The following is a 25,842-nucleotide window of genomic DNA, read 5'->3' on the forward strand; positions in this document are numbered from 1 at the left end:
GTGGATTTTAGTCAAATTTGACAGTTGACCTTATCGGAAGAAGAAATGAGCCATATAAAGATACCAGAGATATATCAACACAGAAGATAGACCACTGAGGACTCAGTGAAAAAGGAAAGCAAGAGGCCTCAGGGGCAACCAAAACTACTGAAACTATGACCTTGGACTCACACCATCCAGAAATGAGTGGGGGAAATACATTCCATTATTTAGGCACTTCTTTATGGCTGCATTGACAAATATTAAAAACTCATATAAGAGAAGACAGTTCAATGGCACTACAAACAAACTCACAATGAAAGTGGGTAAAAATACATATCTGGGGCTGGAGCGAAAGCACAGGGTGTAGGGTGTTTGCCTTGCATGCTTTGGACCCAGGTTCAATTCCCAGCATCCCATATGGTCCCCTGAGCACCACCAGGAGTAATTCCTGAGTGCAGAGTCAGGAATAATCCCTGTGCATTGCCAGCTGTGACCCAAAAAGCAAAAATGAAATAAACAAACAAAAAATCAACATGTCTGTGTTATACTGAGGAGAGGTTCTAGAATGCCTTTAACTTAGCAGAGTGAGAAAACTAAAAATGTTAAGTTAGAGCACTGTTTTTCAGCCTTTTTTCCCACCTATGGCCCATTTCTGACCTGGTTTTCCTTCCTATGATCCTCCTATCCTAACTATTGCCCGCTCCCCCAGCTCCCCGGTCTCATATTGTGAGCCCCATGTTTAAGAATTTTCTACCTGAGGTCTTGTTGGATAACAGAGGGTTCCTACAGCCAATTAACAAACACTGAACTAGAGCAGATTTTATTTTTTTGACTCAGTTTACCAATTATAAATACAGTACCACCTGGCAACTTTCTCACTTACATAAGGAAGTTAAATGTAGAGTCAAATAACTAAGATTCAACTCTTGTGTATGTCTTTTTAAATTAAAAATAATTATTAAATTAAAATTGCTTTCAATAATTAAGGTTCATTGAGAGATTAGAAATTGTTTTTCTCCCAATTAATTCAAGTGACTCTTTTAGGATATTTATGGCTAAATTATTTAAGCTCTCTCGGAGAAAGTAGTCATCACAACCTTTTAAAGAATGGCCACAAATATTATGAAATTATGTACTAGAAAATGGTTTTAGTTTCAACTAAATTGTAAGTGCTTGTAGCTATTTACATTTTGATTGACCAAGATGTTTTTATAAAATCTTCTAAGAACCATTAAGGGATACTCATTTCACTATACCCACTCTAGAAAGATGCTTATTAAATGTCCATAAATACATTAAGTATCTTATTTAAGTATTTTCAACACAAAAGAGCATACTTTAGTAACACATTTCACTGTATAAAGCTGTCTTATTCTCAGAAAACTCTCAATGAAGTGAATCTAAGTCACTTCTATTTCAATGTGTACATGGTACTTCTGACTGTTCTTAGTAAAATTATGCAACTGATTTAGAAACCTCTAGCATATACTCTATACATGTCTCGCCACAATAGATTTCTTTCAATGCCATGTGCACCAATATAAGAGATATACATAGTACTCATATTTATTGATCTCTCTGTTTACTGCTTAGAAATATTGGGCTTAATTTTAATTACAAATGATTGAGGAAAGCAATTAGAAGATTATCAGTCAGCTCTCTAATCTCCTATTATTACCTGAATGGATGTAACCATAATGTTAGACAAGAATTAGGGTCTGGTTTGCCTGGCATTAACAAGAAGCTAAGTAGCATTTTGAAAAAAATTACTGCATTATGATTAGAAACTGCTTCTCTGCAAATCTTTACCAAGTCAGATAAACTTTAAGCATATAAATGAAAAAGAAATCCGAAGATCTCAGGAACTGATAATTAATTGCTATGTATGCCCTTATTTTGTCTCATTAGAAAGAAAAGCTCAAAGTCAGTTCACTCACTCAAATATATTTTCATGGGCTAAGTCACAACTCCATTATCATCCATGCTCAGATGCGAAATGGGGGCAATATTTCCCTCCCGTTTAATTCACATCTCACATTGTTAGACATGCCAAGGATATTTTTCATCTGCGTTTTTCTGTTTGGTTGAGTTGGTTTTTCAAAACAAAAAGTGAAAAATGGCTAGCAAAAGAACATTTGGACAAAGGCGACTGAAAAAAATCTGACATGCCTGGAAGCAAAACTTAAGTCCTTTGACCCTTGAATTTATTGAAACCAGTGAAAAGAGTGTGAAAGCTAAATGGTACCTTATCAAGATTGGCATTAAGAGATCAAGTGTTCCTAGGAGTATGCCCAGGAAGGAAGAAACATTTCTGTTTGCCACGGACCACACAATGCAGCAGTGACTAGGATGCAGAAGCGAAGGCAGCATTAAGGAACACACATTCACTCACTACAACTGAAAATCCTGGAATATACTTTTGAAACTAAATGAAATTTAAGTGCAATGAGCCCCTCCCCTTTTTTATTGAATCACCAAATGATATGCAGTGCTGTGCAATGAGCTCTTTTGAAAAATAATTTTGGGACTGGAGTTAGGGCAGGTAAGGTTCTTGTCTTGCATGAAGCCTATAGGGGTTCAATCTCTGGCATCCCATATATAACACCTGAGCACTGTCAGGAGTAATTCCTGAGTGCAGAGACAGGAGAAATCTGTACGCATTGCTTGGTGTGGCCCCCAAACCGAAATTAATAATTTATTGTTTCCCCACTTCCTTTATAGAGTTAGTGAGGAAATAATATCATGATGAAAAGAGAAAACAAAATTTAACTTACTGAAAGAAATCACAGAGCTAATGAATCTAGAAGGGGGGGCAAGAATTACCACTTGATGCTTAGTCCAATTCTATGATTCTCTTCCCCATTTTACATGTTTTACAAACTGTTAACTGAAGCATTAGACTTCACTAACACACAGTGCAAGGTAGAACAGAATGTCTGAGGGTATTAGGAAACATCCATTAGTGATTTCCCTGAAAAATACTACTTCTGTGGAGATGATCTTGTCAGTGATCCTGACTGAGCTCCTAAAGGAACTCAAAACGGTCACTTCCAAAACTGCTGTTTATAGATGAGGAAACTAAGATTCCAGAGGTAAAGTAATTTATCCCTAAGGCCAGAAAGATCAAAGGAGAGCATTTATCGGATATAACTTCAGTTCAATCCTCCATGGAGAATTCAAAATCAGAAAGATTACTTGTAGGGGCTGGAGAGATAGTACGGGGCTAAGATGCTTGCCCTGCATATAGCCATAGCCTCATCAGGAGTAAACACTGAACACAGAGCCAGGAGTAAGTCTTGAGCACAGCTGGGTGTCCCTCCACACTCCAATAATATGCCTTGCAATTTGTGCTACATAATTTGCAGTGATAAGAATCAATGGTTGTTCCTTTTCAAATATTTTCATATTTAATTTTAGCACAAGTTTGAATGGATACTTTTCTTAGTCAGCAGCAACAACATAGAACGTTAAACTTGTTTTAGGGGTATAACACTGTGTTTCCAATAGATTTAGCGAAACATATAATCTAGCCCATTTGTCCAGGGTCTGAAGGCTCATGTTATTGGTTGTAAAAAAAAAATGACATTATATCTCCAAGTTTCTTTAAAATATTTTGAAAAAAAAAAGTAACCAGAACCTCCACTTTCACATGTAAAGAAATATGCTCATTGCAAAAACTAACTTTTGAAAGGCAAATGCAATGTTGGCTCCATTAATTCAATTCTGCCACAGTGCTTATGCCAAGAATCAAGTCCGATTTTCACTTGAAGAAGCATACTCGGTGTCATTACAATCAGTGACGCATATTATTTACTTTTTTGCCTTGATAAGGCACTAACAAATGTTTCTGGAAAGGTGCTGTGGGTGCTGTTATCATTTGCACGTTGTAATTCAATGTTCGCTGATGGTGTCCTGTACTCTCTCCAGCTTCTGCTGTTCATTAAACTGGGGTACCCAAATGTCCTGAGCACCAAAGTCCTCTTTCTGGCAGTTACCGTGTGTTCCAGAAATTGTTAGGAGTTTGTGTAGCACCTCATTGTTTTGTGACCACAGTCTCTGATCCTTTAGAGGTCTCCTTTGTGTCTGTTGCCTTGGGAGAAATAGACATATTTGCACACAGCATAGCAAAGCCCACAGGCCCCTTAGGAGATACCATTATGGGGTATTTGATTCCAAGTTTGTTTTTCTTACAATTCCCATTGTTTTCTTTGACGCCCATAATCTTCATGAAATACCTACCCATCAGTCCTGCACAGTTGTAACTTATGAATTTGTGGTCAGGGCAGGGGCGAGTCCCCTGTGACAGCGTGTTCCCTCCCCCTCAAATTCTGTCTATAAAACATGGATATCAGTCATGCAGGAATCTCAAAGATCTCTTTGGCTGGTACCTATCATTAGGTTCGAGGGACCTGCTGCCAACATGTGTCCCAGTTTGAAGACTGCCCAGGAGAGTAGGATCTGCCAGTAGTATTAGTAAGACCTGCCAGCAAACACATCATCTGAGATGGAGAGAACAGAACTTTCTCTAAAGCTCCTAGGCAAGCTGCCACTAGGGTCACACAGGTTAACAAAGAACAAAACGTTCTCAAGACAGTGCTGCATTTGAAGAGATGCCCTGATGTGGTCAGGATTGGCAGCTTGAAATCTGTGCTGATGAAATATCAGCATCGAGAGAGCCAGAGTGATAGGACAACAGAGCGAGTGCTTGCCTTGCATGTGGCCAACTTGGGTTTAATCACTGGCACCTCCCTCTGGTCCCCGAAGCCCACCAGGCATGGTCCCTGAGCACGGAATCAGTAATAAACCCTGAACAATCCTAGGTACGGTTCCAAAAGCAAGACAGAAAGAAAAATCAGCATTTAGTTGGTTGCTGTTGTTTGTTTGGCGGTCAAATCTGGATGTGCTCTGGGCTTACTCCTTCCTGGCTCTGTGCTCGTGGATCACTCCTAAATGATATGTGATGCCAGGGATCAAACCTGGGCCAACCATGTGCAAGGCAAGCACCTTACTATCTCTCGGACCGCTAGCTGGATATGTTTGCTCGGTGGTCCAGGCACATCTTCAGCAATACTCAACCAACCTAGGCAGACAGCCCAATGGTCAGTGCAAGTGTCAGTCCTGATCAGGACCTACGGTGACTTGATCCACCAGGGAAACTCCAGTGGGGTCTTGGCGTCTCCCAGCCCTAACCCTGCAGTACCCAGAGGGGCACTTGGTGCTGGGGTTGAAACATGGGCCCTGAAGGATGCAAAGCATGCACCCTAACCACTGTACCAGCTGCCTGGTCTCAGCTTTTATTTCTAGCTGTGCTATACATACTCACTGGAATACTAAATATGCCATGAGAAAAGATGGAATTTTGCCTTTGGGAACAATATTGATGAAACTTGAGAAATTGTGCTAAATGAAATTAGAAAGGAAGGGAAAAACAGTTATATGTGTGTTGGGGCTGGACTGAGCCGTCAGGGCGAGCCCATGTAGACTGTACTGTACAATGGTCAGGAGCATAGGGGCACATGAAAATGGGCGAGATTTCACATGTGTCCTGACTGGTTTGGATGAAGCTGAGCATTTTCCCCCTCCAAAATGCCTTCAGAAAATAATTTCAGTATGTTGAAAGGGGCAGTTTTCCTTTTCTTACAGAAACCTGACTGGTCTTTGACATGCAGATCTCAGGTGCTAGCCAGGCCTGATCTTTGACAATGTAGATCCCAGCTCTGGCCCAGCCTTGTCTTTGTGATGCAAATCCAAGTGCTTATAGCCCAACAAAGGTTTAGGTTTTGGTTTTGCATCTTTTTCTGAAGGCCAAAATCTACTGGCCTGCTTCCCCAATGTTCTTTCCTCAATGCTCAAAGTTACCAGAATGGTAACTTCTTTTGATGCTTTTGATGATGTCACCATATTGTGCCCTTTAGAAGTGCCATGATCAATAAAAGGAGATTTCGAGGCTCTCTACCTTTGTCACAGGTCTGAAAGAACCTGGGCCCTCCATGACATAAATTTCTTTCCCGCTCTTTGTCTCAGCGCCTCCAACTGAACGGATATTCACTCAACATATGTGGAATAGAAATCAGCCCAGGAGCAAATGAATGAGCAAACAGCAAGACTCACAGATGCAGTAAAAACTGTGACTAAAGAGTGGACAAGGGAGTGGGAAGGGTGAATAGAGGGATTTTTGTATAGTTTGGATGGTTCTGGAACTTTGGCTGTAGACACTATGAATCCTATACATATATAGAACTTTAAATATAGAAACCTAAAATTCTATATTATAATGAGAAATCAATATTTTTCAAATGGGATAAACTTGATCTTTAAAAAGAGAGGTGCTTTAAACAGCCAGGAAACAAATACAACAGGGTTCAACCTCATTGTTCATTTGTTCATGTAAATACAACCAGAGATATCAAAGTACAACTACAATAAAGTACCAAAAGAAAAATATAACAGTACCAACTATTGGAAAACATGATAAGCAGTGTTCACCATTAGTCACTACTGACGAGAGTATATGTTTACACACCAACTTTGGAAAACTCTGCTAAAAACTAAAAGCTAAATGTACATATTCTCAAGGGCATAACAACTCCAATTGTAGATACATAGCCCAAAACAAAAGCATATATCTATTTATAAAGTAGACGTACAATTATGTCCAGAGCAGCATTATTCATCATGATCCAAACTGAAAATCAACATTTTCTAAACCATAGAGTGCATCACTAAATTGGGGGGATATTAATTTTAAAAAGGAGTACTAAGAAGCCATGAAAATGCAAATCAAATACCAAGTAGGTACAGATGCATCTCTCACAAATATCACAGTGACTGGGAAAAAAATCTATTTTGAAGTTACATGTATGACATTAAGTTTAAAAGCAAGCATAAGACATTGTGGACCATAATGATAATTACGTGAGAGGAGGTGAGAAAAGTCCCTGACTATTATATGGCTTGATTGGTAGCAACACACTCTTTTTATAGAGCTGTGGGACTGAGAAATGATTTCTGTCAAGTTTTCAAGTTGCACTGATGATCTGTGTTGATCTTTGAGTACACAAATAAAAGTTTATTTTGAAAAAGTGTGCATAATTAGAAAGTTTAGTTTTGTTAAGACAAAAAAGACCTTCCAACTGAAATTAATAATTGTGTTCATATAGAATATTATCCCAATGTACTTGAAAATATTTACCCTGTAATAAATTCCTCAAAGTCACTTAGTAATTTTCTCCAAAGAAATTCAGAGATTAAGAGAAAGATCAGGTTAGCTATTACCCAAAGCCTGGTACCAATACAAGTTCTATTACTTATAGATGACATGAACTTGGATTTAAATTTTCCAGGTGCTGGCTTATTTATTGGTGAAAGAGCTAGTATTCCACACAAGTTATAAAATTCTTAGACAAATGACCACACAAAAATCCTAATAAAATATAATTATTTCATACAGACACAAAATATCATTGATACCTGGCACAGTAATATCATCTACATCACCTTAATGCTATTATTATTTTAAATGGGCTTCTGATTCATCCAATATAGGATTACAAAATATATAAAACAACAGAAATACTCTCTTCTATCTCTTTACAAATAATCCTCATTTTAAAATTCTGTATCCTTTGTGGGGCGGCGCCAGCCCAGCCTCCAAGTGGTCCTGGCCACCGGAAGTCACACCCTCGACCCACCCTCAGCGCCATCTTGCCACATTCAACAGAGAAGTAGCCAGGCATTCTGGTGAGCAACGCGGCCAGAGAATGCTCCGGACCCGAAATGGGGCCAGCAACACCGGGGATCCAGATGGAGGAGGTGCAGCCAGCACACCTTCTCCAGATGGAGACCTGGCGACACTGAACAGCAACTAACACAGCTCTGGGATGCGGGACTGGGACACATCCGAACCGCGGGGGCGCACAAAAAAAAATTCTGTATACTTTATCAATCAATACACCTTTTCACTTCTACACATCAGTATAACAGCATGAACTAAAGTATAGGTATATATTTGAATTTCATCCAATTGCACTGTTTTCCATCCATGAGCTGAGACATTATGGTCCTCTGAATGAATACCTTTGAGTTAACTGTTTTTTCCCAATTAATAATGATGTAACAATGGTACAGAGATGAGTTTTTCTACATAAGGTAGAAACATAGAGAGCAAATATGATGAAGATGAGTATTACCAATACCATAATAAGGAGGGTGAAGTAAAAATGATGAGGAATGGCTTGTTGGAATTGAATATATATGTATATATATAAGAAGATATTATTTTAAGAGAAAAATACTGAAACCAGTAATGAAAACCATTATAGATCTAATTAATAGTACTCCAGAAGAGCATTAAAAGTGACTAAGTTTGTAAGCACAGTAGTAACTGTTGAATAAGCTTTTTCAAGTCCACACTGATATCAATATGAACCTTGAAAGAAAAAAAAAAGTAAAAAATAAATCCAAACATTTTATAAGGAAATAAAACAGGTAATTACAAAATTTGTATAGAACCACATGACATGGAATAAACAAGTCTAATAAAAAATGGAGGCATGATTTCTCCTGACTTGAAACTATCGAAAGTTCTAGTAATTAAAAGAGTGAGGTATTTCAACAAGATGGCACACAGATCAGTGGCACAAAATAGAGAACCCAGAAATAAATTCACACTAATTCATAAATCTATTCTATGAAAAAGAAGCTTAATCATTCAATGGATAAAGGAAAGTCTCTTCAACAAATAGTGAAAATTGAAAATTGGCCCCTAAAAAAAATTAGAAACAATGACTCAGATCACTAAAACCATATGCAAAATTTAACTCAAATTCAATAAAAGGCTCAGATATTAGATAAAATGTCATAAAATACATCAGAATAAAATATAGGAGATACACTCTAAAATATCTGTGTCAGAGATTTATTCAGAGGCTCAAGTCTACTAGCAAGAGGAAACCAGCAAGAAGAAAGAAATATAAGTATGGAAAATGAAAAAGCTTCAATGCAACAAAAGGAACTACCACCAAAAATGGCAATGATACATTTCACATGCTTGATACATAAGAATATATAATTCACACATTTTAATGACAAAAATGCAAGAAGCAAATAAAAAAGGTGGGGGAAAAAAACCTGAATAAACATTTCTCAAGCAAAAACATACAAATGGGCCGAGACACATGAAAAGGGCTCATCATCCCTGATTAGGAAAATGTTATTCAAAACCACAATTACATATCGCCTCACAAGGATGAAAATGACCTATATCTACAAAACCCTGAAAATAATAAATCCTGGTGAGATCATGAACAAAAATTACAAAGAATGTACTCTTTGAAATGTAAATTGTGCAGCTCCCAAAGGAAAGAATACAGAAATCCCTTTAAAATGAAATTATAAATGCCTTTTGATCCGGCTATAACATTCCCTGGCCTTAATCCAAAGGACATGTAAAAAGTAATTCTCAAAGATATGTACACTGCTGTGCTTTATATCAGCATTATTCATACCAGCCCAAACATGAAATCACCTATCGACAGACAGCTAAAGAAACCTTCATATAGACACCCAGTGGAATACTACTAAGCCACAAAAAATGCCGGTGAAATATCATCGGAGGCAAAATGGGTGGAACTTCAGGTGGATGACAGGTGCAGGCCCAGCAAAGTGGATGCTATAACTTTGCCATGAACCCTCTCCACAGTGCTAGCTGCATTCTAGTAGAGAGTCACTGTACAGCACATATTTGCAGAGTGAAATCATTGCAGTTTAGTGTCATGCTGTTTTTCTTTCTTAGATAAGCTCCTACCTTGCTGTCAAACCTCCCTTAAAATTTGACTCTTGAAATTCAATAGTGCAACCAAATTGGCCTTCTGTTCTAGTTTCTTGACAATGTCATGCTTACCAGTTCTGTCTCCCAAATCCTCCACTGGTTTTCTAGAAATATTTTTGTTTTGTTTCTGTCAAAATATACTTTATATACTAAATACCATTTTCCTGGGGAATCTCTCTATCCCTTCATTTTTTAGTCTGACGCACTTACTCTCATAAGACCTCCTTAAAAATGTCCAAGATAGCCACTCCAAAATCCTTGCTCAATTTTGTAAATATTTGTCTAAATACCCCTTTCCTAAACTGCAAGTAAGGAGAGCAGTTACATTTCCTAATCTGGTGGCCATAAATGACAAGATATCAATGTTTGATTCCAAAGGAAAATGTGAGAAAAGTCTAATGTTTTGTTTTGAGGCCCCAATCCAGGTAGCTGGCTCCCAAATGTTTCAAGCCCAACCCAGGATGGTAGCGACACATTCTCATTTTGTCCACCACTGTAACGGTGACCTTTTCCAGTTCCTGAGGAAAAGGATGGACATAACAAAGACTTACTGATAAAAAATGAAAACTGGCCTGCCCAATTCTTAGAACGATATATGGCGCTATCCTCCAGGGCTGAAGATACCAGAGAATTAACCCTCTTAGCAACACAGCTTTTTCTCAATAAAATTAGTTAACTGACCTCACTGCTGACACATCACACTCTCTGTATACTGACATTCTAGAAACTGCTAAAGGATAAGATTCTGACCCGCGGTGCCATTGCTGAGGGACAAACTAAACCCCGGAGAGAAAGAATCAACTGAATTTATAAAAATGGAACCTTTGACATTATCCTTCACAAAGCCATGGTGTCTTTGGGATATTCCTCAGCATACGTTTGGACCTAACACTGCTCTCCAACACTTTTTAAAAGCAGATTTTTGAAAGTCTATTAAAGTTAGAGAAATTTGAACATAACAGAACACACAGAAATAACTCAGGTACAGATATTCTATGGGAGCACTTTTCGAGTTTTAACTTGGGATCTGAAGATTGATTGCTTTATTATGAGCCAAATCTTCCTTCCCTTCCCTCCTTCCCTCCTTCCCTCCTTCTCTCCTTCCCTCCCTCCTTCCTTCTTTCCTTCCTTCTTTCCTTCCCTCCCTCCCTCCCTCCCTCCCTCCCTCCCTCCCTCCCTCCCTCCCTCCCTCCCTCCCTCCTTCCTTCCTTCCTTCCTTCCTTCCTTCCTTCCTTCCTTCCTTCCTTCCTTCCTTCCTTCCTTCCTTCCTTCCTTCCTTCCTTCCTTCCTTCCCACACTCCCTCTCACTCTCTCCCTCCCCCATCCTCCCTCTTTCCCTTCTTTCCTTCCCTTCTCTCCTGCTCTCTCCTCCTCAAGTTCTGGAGGCTATTCCCTGATGAGCCTTTCAGTGGCCATATCTGGAGGTGCTCAGGACAGCACCTGGTGTCAAAACTCAAGGCAGGGCCCCTCGCTTGGAAAGCATTGGCTCCAAGTCATCTCTCCTGTTTTATCTCTTTACTACAGACCCCTGGGTGTCCTGTGTGAGATTCTACATGGCACTTCAGAAAACTGGAAGTGAAAAATTGATTAAGACACTACAGTTACAAGGGGCACCAAGGGAAAAAAAGAGGATGGGGGAGAGAACTGCATACTAGCTGGTCCTTGGAAATAAGCTATGCATCACCAAAGCATACATCAGTAAAAGCCAAACAGGATTCGCCCTGTCTCCCTGCCAGTTGTTTCCCATGTATACACCCCACACACTGTTCCCCTTTCCTAATAGTATTCCCAGTAACAGAATTCTTTGGGGCCCAATAGGAAGCTTCTGCTAATCCACACTGTCCAAAGGCAGAAGAGATTTGTGTTAGGTGAATTCTCTCGTGTGTCAGCTCATCTGCTTTTTATTCCTTATTATATCTTTTCTCCTCTCCTCTCACTTCTCTTCCTCTTCCCAATTCTGCTAAAAGTAAAGTAGTGCAGGGCTTCAGTGGCAGTGCAGGGGGTAGTGCACTTGCTTTGCATACAGCACTGTCTCCCAAGAACCACCAAAGTGATCACTGGACACAAAAATCAGGAGTAAACCCTGGGTACTGCTAAATGTATCCCAAAGCAAAAAAACAAGCTAAGCTATTGTATCAGGAGATAGTTCAGGGGATAGGGCACTTGCCTGTATGCAGCCAACCCTATTTCAATCCCTGGCACCATAAATGCCCTCTACTTCCAGGGAATATCCTGAGCACAAAAACAGGAATGGCCCTTGAGTATCACTGATTATGGCCAAAACCACTCTAATTTTGCCCCCAATTAAACTAATGTTGAAAAAACTGTCATTCATAAAGAACCTAAATGCTGCCGGGAGTCGGTGGAGGGGATCAGACTCTGAAATGGCAAAGCTTAATGAAAGCCAAATGCACCAGGGCAATTTTAATTAATGATTAAATGGTCCAGAATTCAAGCATGCAGTTCTCTTGCAGTGGAGAATGGGAGGAATGGAAGACAATGGCAGGTGCTTTTACTGACACTAAATTCCTTAGAACTGTGCCCTTTAGACAGCAGTGTCAGATGTCTGAAAGTCTAGTGGCAGCTAGGCCAGTGTTGAAGAAAATTCAATCATCCAAAAGGGAAAACAGGGCAGGAGAGACAGTCCAGGGGGTAGAACATTTCCCTTGCATATGGCCAGCCCTGGTTAGATTCCTGGTACTACATATGGTTCCTTGAGCATTGCCAGGAAGGATCTCTGAGCATAGATCCATTATTAAACCCTGAACACTGCCAGGTATGAACTTGAAGTAAAGGCGGGAGTAGGGTTGTGGAACAAAAAGTATGCTGGGGAGTGAAAGGACAATAGCCATGAAGTGGGGGAGGCAATCATGGACAAATGCAGATCGGGTTCCTGTTAACTTGGGATGGCCAATAGGTGCCTAGCTACCATAATAGAGGTAGCCAAGTCAAAGATATAGAGCCCGAAAACAAGGTTGAAAAATCAAATAGAATGTGAAATTAGAAAGCATAGACTCACCACTCTTAGTGAATGAACCCTAAAATCTATGAGGTCTATGGATTATGTCATGGTGGGACAGTCCCAGGGGGATCTGTGGAATATATACAATCTCTAGTTGTTATTTTTTTTTAATTTTTAAAAATTGTATTGAATCACCGTGAGATAGTTACAAGCTTTCATGTTTGGGTTACAATCTCAAAATGATCAAACACCCATCCCTCCACCAGTGCACATTCCCCACCACCAATATCCCAGGTATAACCCCCCCCTTTCCCACCCTCCCCCTGCCTCTATGGCATACAATATTCCTCATACTCTCTCTCTACTCTTGGGCATTATGGCTTGCAAGACAGACACTGAGAGGTCATCATGTTGGGTCCATTATCTACTTTCGGCATGCATCTCCCAGTTGGGATGGGAGTTCCTTCAGCCATCATTCTAGTTGCTATTTTAACTACTAAAATTCTGACTTAGAGAAGTCAATGCATCAAACAATCTCTCCACCAATTACTGTAAGAAGATAAACATATCTTTTCTAGAAAACTTCTAAAACCGAGTACTGCTGGAAAATAGTGACAATCCTATTCCTTAATACAAGCCATGGCCTTTTAGTGGAATACTTTAGAAGGTCTTGAGCATGTGTACATACAACCTATTTTATGACCTATGAAACAGTGCATTATATCAGCCATTATAATAACAACACGGAGCACTAGTTCAATCAACTACCAAACCGGAGCAGTTTGAGAGTTTTCTCTGTATCATTGTATGATGGAAGGTGATAGCATATTTGGAAAATGATGGTCTAAAGAAGTAATCTCAGGAAATGACATTTCACTGGTATTAAAAAAAAGGACACAATTCACACACAAAAAAAGAGAAGAAAACAGAGATAAGGCTTTAAGAATGTGTGTTAGAGGTGAGAGAAACTACATTTCAAACAACCCTGGACGGAAAAAGCCATTCAAACCCACACTGAATGGATCCTTAGATGTCTCAGGAACACTACTGACCTACTGACCGCTAAAAATTACCAAGGAAAGGCAGACACCTGCTGTCACGATAATCTATCAAGCATAATTCATAGTTGTGTAGGTTTATGGATACATGCGCTGTTGATGCATCACATTCAAAACAATAACCTATTGTAATTTCCTTGAAGAATGTTTTGATATAGGTTTGCTTTGAAATTATTTTTATAGCAAAATCTTATTAATAACAACTAGAAAGGAAAGACTAAACTGTTCCTTGCGATTAGATGCTGATTATTACTTCCAAGGACATTACAGACTCTAAAGCCAAATGGGGGCTTGAAAGGCAAAGTATCTGCCCCAGCAAAACATCCATGATGTCACCACTCTCCTCTGTCTGGCAACATAAGACTTTGCAGGAAGAAATGTATTGATGGCATTTTCTGTTTCATAATTTAATTGAGGATATTTGTTTTATATATATTTTAACTTTATCTTCTCTTCGATTGAGGATTGAAGAGGGTACAAATTAATATTTGTCTAGACAGTTTTTAATGCATATGATCAACTAGAAAGAAAATAGAGATGTACTTATGTAATTCCCCTATGGGCTAGGAAGCTAACTGGTGTGAGCAAATAATGCATAGTTAATGAAAGGGAATTATGCACAAATGACAAATCATTTGAAGTAAGCAAGTAGATGGCGATCTAAATACCTGCCCATATACAAGTCACATGCTACATTTTCTAAATACTTTCAAATTGCTAGCAATTCGAAGTACATGAAATTCAGAATCTGACCTTAAGTTGTTCCTCCAGAGCAGCCGTTGCGTGATCTCCACTAGCTTCATCAACGACCACCACCATATGAGTGAGAGAATTCACCCGGACTTGTTCCTGCTCTAGGTCTTCTTGAAGCACCTGAAAGATAATTTTTTTATCAGATAAAATGAAACCCCTCAGAAAATTCAACAAGAAAAACATGTATTTCAATGGGGAGAACGCCAGGGACAGAGTACAGGGGTTAAAATGCTTGCCTTGCAGGAGGCCAAGTCTGGTATGATTCCTGGTACCACATAGGCCTCCCTCCCCTCCACCCCACACACACCCACAAGCACCATCAGGTGTGATCACTGAGCACAGAGCCAGGCGTACACCCTGAACACAGCCAGGTGTGTGGGATCCTCTCTAAAAGAATAGCTGAACAGACACTTCTAACAGAAGACATATAGAAGACCCACCAGCACATGAAACACTCCTCATCATCTCTAATTATTAGTGAAATGTGAATCCAAATGACAGAAAGTGATCACCTTACACCAGTGAGAATGGACTGGATCACAAAGGCCAGAAACCATCAGTGGTGGTAGAGATGGCATGGACAAAGGGACCCTCACTCGTGGAGGCAATGTGGACTACTTCAGCCTCAATAGAGACAGCGCGAATAAAATTAAAAACAGAATTATCGTATGATTCAGCAATTGCACTACTTGGATTCAAAGCACAGAGCACAGAAACAGTCATTCAAAAAGACATATATAGAGCCTGAGCAATAGTATAGAGGGTAGGGCACCTGCATTGCATGTGGCTGACCAGGATTTGATCAATCCCTGGCACCCCACAGGATGCCCTGAGCACCGTCAGGAGTGATCCCTGAGCACAGTTGCAGAAGTAAGCCCTGACACTGCCAGCTGTGCAACCCCTGTCAAAAAGGGATCTCTGCACACATGCTCATATTCCTTGAAGCCTGTTTTAGAGTAGCCAATATCTGCAAGCAACCTAAGTGCCCAAGGAGAGATGAGAGCAAAAAGAAGCTGGCATCTATGTGCACAATGAAGTACTACTCTGATATAAGAAAAGATGAAGTCTGTTTGCTTCAACACGGATTGAACCAGAGGGTGGCGTGCTAAGAGAAATATATCAGAAAGGAATAGATAAACACCAGCTGATCTCACTCATATGCGGCATATAAAGCAATAATAGGAAGAAACAATGTCCAGTGGAAATAAATCCAAAGCGCAGTATAGCCTGAGGTTATACGGGGAGGATGGGGATTGAATCTGAAAGGGAGGGTTACTGGCACAGGGACTGTGTGGCAAGGGCTATAGGAACTTGGATGGCATTATCATTGTACCCCTAAAACATTTATTTATACTCTTGCAAAGTAGTTTCCCCTCAATAAATTTTTGTTTAAAAATCAATAGTCTCCTGACCTATATGCCAAAAATATTCCTTCCTCAATGCAGGCATGGGATTCATTTGTCAAGTCTTGGGCGATATCATTTTCATTAACTTGAACCATTCCAAGAAAATGTTCTGCTGTATTCAGGGAAATGTGCATATTCATGCTATCAAATGATCTTGCAAATACACAGAGAACCTCTGCTGAAGAAGGTAATAGAATCTTCCACTAATAACACCGACTTCTCCCTGAACAGTTCCAGAACCCTAACAACTGCTTTTAGGATTGGCAATGTTTTCTCTCCTATGGAATTTTCCATTAGCATACTAAAGAGTTTTAGGGTGCTAAGGACTGGACCTGGGGCCTCATCCATGCAAAATATATTCCCTAACACTGAGCCCTTAAAATGAACTTAGCTCAAACGAACCTTCCTGCTACTACCCTAATAGGAATTCCTCTTAATGAAAAATGTTTCATATTTCCTACAATTAATCTCTCCACTTCCTTACCCTATTGTTCTTTTGGGCCACTATCCTACCAAAACATCATATAAAAGTTGCCAGTGACCTCCGTTTTTCCAAATCCAATAGCCCTTTTTTGATATCCCCTTATTTGAATTTTCTGACCTAATTAACCACTTCTTAATTCAAGACACCCTCTCTGGATTATCCTCCTATGTACCTAAGCTGCTTTTTTAGTTCCTCTGCTTGTTCCTTATCTGCTCAACAATACATCAATTATCATTCTGTCAATGAAAACAAATCTATTTCCATGCAATTACTTGACCTGAAATCTTGACACAATCTGGTGCCGACCTGCCTTTCAATATAAATTCACACCCCGTTCTTGCCCTTGAACACTACAGGTCAGCCAAAACTGTCTGCTCTCTCTAACAAATGTGTCAAAGTGTTTGCTCTGCCTGAATTGCTCTTTCTCCAGACCTTTTAAGTAAGCTCTCCTCCGTATCCCAGTCGCAGCTTCTGCCATCTGTCCAGAGAGGCTTTCTGAATATGCTATCTAAATCTGCTCCCAACTTGACTCCCTTTTCATCCGCCTTTTGAACACAAACAATTCAATAGTGGAACTGGAGAGATAGTACAGCACGGGAGATGCTGTATCATGGTCCCCGGGGCCCTGCTGGGAGTCGTTTCATACATGTACAACCAGGAGTAAGCCCTGAGCACAGCCGAGTTGTGGCCCTCAAACAAACACATTTCACTGCTCATTATTTTTTTAGGTACGAGTTTACACATTTGTGGTTTATCTCTAGAGAACTGGAATAGAAGATCTGCTAGCACCGAGGTTGCCTTTGTCGTCTCATTACATGGTTGAAGCAACTAGGGACTAAGGAACTTTGGTTCAATGAATGGTGCCATCTGGGGAATGAGACAATTGCACAGATGAGATTGGCCTTTCCTGACCAGCACGTAATTGCCCTGCACAGCAATTACAATCTAATAGGGAGGATTAGCTTTTTCAAGTATAACTACAAATACACTAACAAGCACATATCATCACAAAATGGCACTTTCAGTCTTTTCAAAATCATCAAGTTCAATTTCTTTGTAATGATAAGTAGGGGTAAACAGAGAAATAGGGGGGCACACTGACATTCTCCCGGAGAGGACCAATTCCCCCAGACCTGGCCAATGGCACCATAATTAGTGATGAGAAATCCTGACTGGGGACAGCCAGCTCTCATATAGTCTGCTTCTTGAAATATTTTATTAAATAATCTGAGAATGGACAAACACATGGGAACAAATCCTTTCTAGACATAAAGTCTGCTAACATGCTAAAACAGCTTCTGTACCGACTTGTAAGACAATGCTTGCTTCCATAGCAGACTGGCTCTTCAATATTCAAAATCTAGGGCAAGTGTAGGGGAACGCGCTATCATGAGCTACACCACACACTAAAATGCAGGGCCGATTTTTTAGTCGGAAGATTTTTATTTTTTATATTTCAACATTTCACAGCACTTTAAAACTCACTTACTTTTACTTCCTCTCTCTAGGTTTTCACGCTACATTTTCAAGTGAAGCAATTTGGAAGAAAATGACTGTGCATCTATTTGGTGTGTGGAGTTGAGATTCGGCCTATCACGCCTTTGCCTTTCCAGTGCTAACACCGGTTAATAAAACTTTCTGCCATGAGACGGAAAATGGAAACATTAACATTCAAAACTGTCCTTGAAGGTAATGTGAACCCTGTAGTTTTTGAGTTACAAAAGCCAGGACTGGGAATATTTCAAATATGACAGTCAGGAATTTAAAAAGAATTAAAATAGTATTTTGGGGGCTAATGTAAAACTTGGTTTATTTAGCCTTCTGTCTTCCTTATCACTAAGTAAATGTAATTACACATGTTAGAAGTAGCACTGTCATGTCACTGTCATCCCGTTGTTCATCGATTTGCTCGAGTGGGCACCAGTAATGTCTCCATTGTGAGACTTGTTGTTACTGTTTTTGGCATATCAAATATGTTAGAAGTAATTAGGAAATAGTGCCATACTGCTCACGTATTTACATGTAATTTGAATTTTTCTCCTTTAGCATGTTTCAGTGAAGGAGCTTGAGGAAAACAATGTTTGATCCATGAAATGCTTGTTCTTAAACTCAAATTGATTCATTGCAAAGCATATGTGTTCAAATGGACTATTTCTCTTCAACAGTATTTAGATTTCTGATTGTTTTGCTCAGAAATTGGATAGTATATTCTTGCCATAAGGCTCAAGGGTTTAACATTTTATGCTTTTGCAGAAGAGCTGACACAGAACTACTAGTACTAGCTGTGAGTAGTGATTTTAAAATCAAATACAAACTCTATCTGAACACTAGGTGAGCAAAGGAAAATAAAGGACTATGGGGAAGAGTGTCCACACGGACTAAGCATCTTGAACAGGATGTAGAAGTACTGAGGTCACCTTTCCTGAAATTCATTTAAGTTATTTCTAACACCTCTTTTTCTCTTCTATGACTTTTCAATTTATATATCTTCTTTTATTCCTAATTAGGATTTAAAACATACGAGGTCAAGTTGGCATTTCTGAGTGTTCTGAAAAACGGGAAAACAGAAACTTATCACAAGTTTTATTTGCACTTCCAAATTTCCTGGAAATGCACTCCAAAAATTCCCCCAAAATAAATATTAATGAATATCCCAGTATAAACTAATACTAAAAGTCAAAAGCAAATAAATAACCAGAGTCTAGATTTCATGTATTTCCATTTTGTTTTAATTTGTTCTGGTTTGGGGGCCACACACAGTAGTGCTCAGAGCTTACTCCTGGCGACTGCACTCAGGGATCAATCTTTGTAGTGCTCAGAAACCATTTAAGGTGCTGGGGAACAAATCTGGGTCGGCTGCCTGTAATGCAGTGCCCTACCCACTGCACTATCTCTCTAGGCCCAAAGTTTTGATTTTTTTTTCTGTTTTTTTGCTTTTTGGGTCACACCCAGTGGTGCTCAGGGTTTCCCCCTGGCTATGCACTCAAGAATTACTACTGGCGGTGCTTGAGGGACCATATGGGATGCCAGGGATCAAACCTGGGTAGGTTGCATGCAAGGCCCACCCACTGTACTACTGCTCCGGCCCCCCAAATTTTGATTTTTAGATAAAGCAAAATGGGCATTTTTTTTTTACTTTTATTGAATTACCGTGATATAGTTACAAGATTTCACGTTTGGGTTAGAATCACGCAATGACCAAACACCCATCCCCCCACCAGTGCACATTCCTCATCACCAATATTCCCAGTATACCACCCTTTCCCACCTCCATGGCAGACAATATTCCCTATACATTCTCTCTACTTTTGGGCGTCATGGCTTGCAACACAGACACCGAGAGGTCATCATGTTTGGTCCATTATCTATTTTCGGCATACATCTCCCAAGAGTATCAAGAGTAATGCATTTCAAAATGCCTTTACATTTTGGAAAGTTGTTCTTAAATTAATTCTAGCTAAATTTTTACTTATGGATTTGAACTTCTCATTACTATATGTACACAACAGATATTTACAGTTGATTTGCTAATCCAACTTGAAATGAGAGTCAATATTACAAATATAGATGCATCCCCAGAGAAGCATATGAACATGTTTTCTATCAGAAATTGAGTATCTTCAAGTTAAAAATGCTACAACATACTTTTAAAAATTAGGTTGTATTATTTAATTACTTATCGATTATTTGCACAAATAGAAATGAACAAAGACATATGCTGAGCTTTTTGCTTTTTCAGTCACACCCAGCGATGCACAGGGGTTACCCCTGGCTTTACACTCAGGAATTACTCCTGGCGGTGCTTGAGGGACAGTATGGGATGCTGGGAATCGAACCCTGGTCGGCCGCGTGCAAGGCAAACGCCCTACCCACTGTACTATTGCTCCAGCCCCTATACTGAGCATTTTAAATATATTTCTATCACCTCTTTGTCTTACCCAGCAGTGCTTAGAGCTTAATCCTGGTTCTGTGCTCAAGACTCCCTCCTGGTGATTAACAAAGGGACCATGTTTTTATGCCAGGGTTCCAACTGGGGTCAGCAGTGTGCAAAACAAGCAAAGTATACACTGTACTACAATGTATCCAGTACGTACACTACTTTTATTAAAGTAACTTACTATTTATTAGAATTTTTAAACAGCTGGATGATGGTCCTCATTCCCCTGACCCTGAAAGAGCCCTCATTACTCCATCAGACTACACTAGCACGTGACAGAGAAAAATGGAGACATTATTTGTGCCCACTCAAGCAAATCGATGAACAATGGGATGACAGTATAACAGTGATACAGTGAAACAGCTGGTATACCAATGAAATTTATATATAATTCTGAGATACATATGTCAGCAATATTTACTCACTAAGGCCAACTTAAAAGAGAAAAGGCCAACACTAAAACTTAACATTAAAAATGTTTAGATTTGACAAACTTAGATATTGTTTTACTACTGTTTAAAATTTCCCTTGTTAGAGAATCTGACAAAACGGTGTTAGCCCCCATCATACAATTTAATGATTTCAGTAAAACTGTTCTTCTTTGCCATGTGTCATCCGTGGTACTGGATTCTGGCTCTGATCCATGTCAAGCTGATTTTGAAATAGTTGCACAGAATAACAACTGGAGCCTTTATTTCAGAGCTCTTCTATTTTAGTCTATTTTATCAGCACACATGTGGACTAATGCTTAAAAGAAATGTGTGAAGATAGGCGATGCCAGGAAAGTACTGGAACCAAGGACAGACTGCATCCCAGGATGTACAAAGTAGCATGCTGATTTATTTCTAACTGAAGAAAACTTAAAATGGAACATGTAAGAAACACAATGTGGCCCAAAGTATTCAACTCCCTCCAAATACAAATTAGCTTAAGTGGTGGCCCTGGGGGTGACAGACTGTCCTGTCTCCCCAAATTCTCTTTCCCAAGGTCTTTTTTCTGATGCACATATGAAATAATTACAAAAATGATGGCATTAAAGTGATGCTATCGGACCGAAAAATGTATTTATTTAAAATTTAATCTTTCACTCGATCTGCCTTATCCTCGCACTTCCTGTCACCTCTTTCTAAAACTGACATAACCTCACAGGATTGGCCATACAGAGGTGCCTCGTCCGTGGATCATGCATCCACCAAATAACAGTTTATTTCTTCATAGTCTCTCTTGTGTCACCTGAATTCTTTACCTGCCATACACACCTATGAGGAAAGAGGAACATTAGTTTCTTCCCCAGTAAAAGTGAAGCGCAGCATGCCAGAAACAGGTAGATTAGCAGAAAACAAATAGAATGCTGATCTTCCAGAAACTACGATTGGAAAGGAAACGGTATTTCCCTAGGCCTTAAGATATAACAAGCAACAGGAAACAAGAAAGTGTAGAAGTCCCTTGGTGCATAACTAATTGCATTACTCCTTCTTCAGGGATTAGAAAGAGGAAATTGCCAGCACTTGCAAGTCCTATACACACAGACACAAAAGTAGACAACACACATATCTTGAAATAACAGAGTACTGGGGATTCTGCATAGATTCTAAGGCCACCTAATAGCTCCCACAGACACTTCAAATAAACAGAATTTGAAAGATAATTAACAAAATATTAAGCTATCTGTGGTGTTTAAGCTTAGCTATTTTACAGAAGGAAGGCTATACAAGAAAGTTTATAGAAGGAAGAACAAAACTCGCACGCAGTAGAAAATGTCCAAAAGAACAGAAAGCTGTAAGACACCAAGAGTGTCAAAGAACAAAAGGTAAGCACAACATGTAGGAAAGGAAGATCTTAGAGAATTTTTCTCAGGAGGAAAAGGGCGCGAAATTACTGAGATCCCCGTGATCAATGAACTTACACGATATATCTTAATGTGAACTGATTTGATTTTTAAATAAACCTGTCAAGGCCCAATCAGAAAAGATGTCTGATTTCTGAGAAAAAGATGGGCCTTCTTTCCTTCTTTCCTCTCTCCCTCCCTCCCTCCTTCCATCTCTCTATCTCTCCCTCCGTCCCTTCCTTTCTTCCCTACTTCCTTCCTCCTCCCTCTCTCCCTCCCTTCTTCCCTCTAGGTGTTCTGTCTCCTGCTTCCTTAAATAAAATAATTGAGAAGTGGTGCACTTATTTGATTTCCAGGCCAATATCCCATTGCTAAGCCTGACTTGGTACAGTATTGTGTAGTTCCCCATGAGAATCTATGGTATGCAATTTTTTCATATATATGCTGAATATTTTCAATAAACCTCAGAATTCTCTCCTGGAAGAGCTCATATTTTGATATCCTCTTACTTCCACGTGACTGCACAGTTACATTAGCCTTCATGTCAGAACGCACTGTTTTTACTTTTTTTGTTAGGAATAAATGTTAATGTTTCTGTCTGCACTTAAACTGCCAAAAGGGAGCTCTAAAAACTGTCTCAGTGAAGACATGGGAAAGATGAAACACCGAATGCTTCCAAATGAAGGAAAGAAAGGAAACAATGTCTAATAAATACGAGAAGTGTTTTAATATAGAATGGAAATTAATGTACCTTTACATATTTCCAAATAAGTAGAAAAGGGTAGAGTATGAACAACATATTGCAGACATATGTGCATGTTGGACCAGGGATATAGGTCAGCAGGAGAGCAGCTGCCTTGCATATGAGTCCCTCAGTTTATGCCCTTGCACCACCAAAAATAGTTCATATAAAACAGGTGCATGGGGTTGAAGCAATAGTACTTGTGGGTTTGATCCCCTACATCCCATGAGCTTTGATCCCCAGCATCTCTTCCCAAACCTTCCAGGAGTGATTTCTACATGCAGAACTGGAAGTAACCTCTGAGCACTGCTAGGTGCGGCCCCCAAACAAAAACAAACAAAACACATGCACATTTACTGGGGGCGGGATGGGAGGGCATAAACTCTAGTCAACAGTATATGATCTCAAGTCAGATTTCTAGGGGTCAAGTCCTAAATATACTACTAGCAATCTATGTGGCCCAGTGAAAGTCTTTAATCACACCGTTTCTGCTTCCTAATTCACAAAGTTCAGTGTCAATAAGAGTACGCCTTGAGGTAGTTAGGAAGAGGTACTGTAGATACAGAAAGAGAATGTGCCTTTGGAAATCCTAGAAGACAAAAGTTGATGCTACCATGCGTATTTAGGATCAGGAGAGACAGATATATGATCAATTTCAAGGGCTTAATGAACAACCAAATAATCCATAACCTATTTAACAATAGTAACTTTAACTGACCCAGTGGTCTCATACATTGCTAAAATTAGCATTGAACCCTAGTCATTAAATAATAGCTCTCGAATCTTTCTTTATGCATGTGAAGTCCAAGTATGCAAGAATCTACCCATATATCCTGACTATGGAATCAGGCAGATAGATTGGGGGGTGGGGATGTGTGTCCCCTGCAGTAAGTTAGTGGGTAGTGCAAAAGCTAAGATGTGATTCAATGAACTTATTCCATCTCTAGCCCAAATGTAGCCCAAAACGCATTGATTTCCATCCCCCTTTGTGTACATAGGGAATAAGGCTGATAGTACTAACTGGTGCCAGCAGCCACCCAAAGATGCCCAGATTCTGCCAGAGAAGCTCTAACAGGAACAAAAGGCTGTGACTGGAGCATGAAGTTAGGGCTGGTCCAAAATGCAGAGCTCTTCCCCTTGACAACTTAATCTACAAAGCAAGCCCCAAGTGGTGGCAGTTTGGGGAACACCTATAAAAATAACTTTGCAAAGACAAGTGGTACTTCCACACCTGGGGGCTGTGGGTACCTCCATTTAGAATGTGCAATGTCTTTCTTAGACTATGGGGCACCCTCATCTATCTACCCTCTGGAAAAGCCCATGGTCTCCTTTTAGTGTGGTACTCCCTTTCTCTCTCCTGATAAATAAACCTGTTTATTTAGATTCAACTAAATAAATAAACTTCACTATTAGTCTCTTCTTAAATTCTTTCTTGTGATGGTAGATGATAAGCTAAAAAAAGAACCTGGGCCAAGGTTCAGATTAGCTTTTCCATTCCTGCAATCAGGCCTCACTTTGAATTTAAAGAAAGAGTTGTAGGACTCAAGTTGAAAAGTAATTTCCTTAAGCATTATCTGAGTATTTAATACACAGTCACCAACCTCTGCTTTATTTCCTCTAGCCCTGAAAGCTACCCAGAGTATCTCGCTCGCACGGCAGAGCCTGGCAAGCTACCCGTGGCATATTCTACATGCCAAAAACAGTAACAAGTCTCACAATGGAGATGTTACCGGTGCCCACTAGAGCAAATCGATGAGCAATGGGATGACAGTGATACAGTGATTCTCTCTCTTGTACATTTAGTTACACCCAGGAAACCAGCAACACCCATTTCTAATAATCTCTTTGCTATTCTGCATTTGTTCCAGCCTATAAGTTCTTTTGGAGTAAATTTTAACTATAGTCTCACAAAGCATGGAAAATGTCTGGGTCTATTGTCTAACAATTCAAGATGGTTGAAGAAGTCTTGAACACATTTATTTACCTAAAACTTTAGAAATAAAATCTCTCCAAGACAGGTTTGGTCATAAAATTAAATAAATTAATACATTATAATTAGCTGGCACTGTGTTGAGCAGAATAGCTAGGGAATATGGAAATGCTATTTTTTTCTCTTTCTGGTATCATCTTCTTATCATCACATTCTTATACTTCCATGGCAATATCCCTATGGACATCAGAATTTATTCATAGTATCATGGGCCTCTTATAAGACATCCTTTACTCAATTTCTCTGTATGGAAAATGTGAAAGATCATATTAAATGTACTGACTTAATAGTTTACTTGTGCAAGAAGACCTCAGTCTTTAACTACTAACTGAACGTGATACTACCCAATACTACCCAATCTAAGACCAACCAGTCAATGGTATGAACAATGCTGATCAATGATAAACCTTGGGTACTCGAATATGGGTCTGCAAGTTCCAGGGCTGAGAGGAGGAGAATAAAGGAAGAATCTGTGGGCTGGGAGTAACATGGACCATAGGTGAAGGGTCAGGAGCATGTGAGTAGTGCTAAGGCAGTTAACAGTCTGCATCAAAACCATAAATAACAATCAACCGAGAATGGGAAGGCGGGGGGTCATTTGGTGGCAAAGGTGTACAGTAACTTTCAGCATCGATAACAGAAACCTGAACACAACTGTGATCCTATCAATTCAACTCTAATCCATTTCAAAACTGTTATCCAATCTAAATTATCTCTGAAAAATGTAGCTTCACTGAATAATAGAGTGCATGCCAGCACCACCAGGAGTAGAGATCGTTGTTTGTTACAGAAATATTAAACACAAAATGATATCAGGCTGTGTTTAACAGTTTTATTTTCTATAGAAAGAGACAGAGTACTATAGTCAACC

General features: G+C 39.5%; 1 protein-coding gene across 1 annotated transcript in view; it reads right to left on the reverse strand.

Annotated features, from left to right (window-relative positions):
• The window catches only part of DMD (dystrophin), a 2,715,231-nt gene that overhangs the window by 1,576,155 nt on the left and 1,113,234 nt on the right, over positions 1–25,842 (reverse strand). The window contains exon 14 of the mRNA XM_055122927.1: positions 14,585–14,704. Coding sequence (XP_054978902.1) covers positions 14,585–14,704 — 120 coding nt within the window. The remainder of the gene's footprint in view (positions 1–14,584; positions 14,705–25,842) is intronic.

The sequence above is a fragment of the Sorex araneus genome, chromosome X (genome assembly GCF_027595985.1).
Source record: "Sorex araneus isolate mSorAra2 chromosome X, mSorAra2.pri, whole genome shotgun sequence".
NCBI classification, from domain to species: Eukaryota; Metazoa; Chordata; class Mammalia; order Eulipotyphla; family Soricidae; genus Sorex; species Sorex araneus.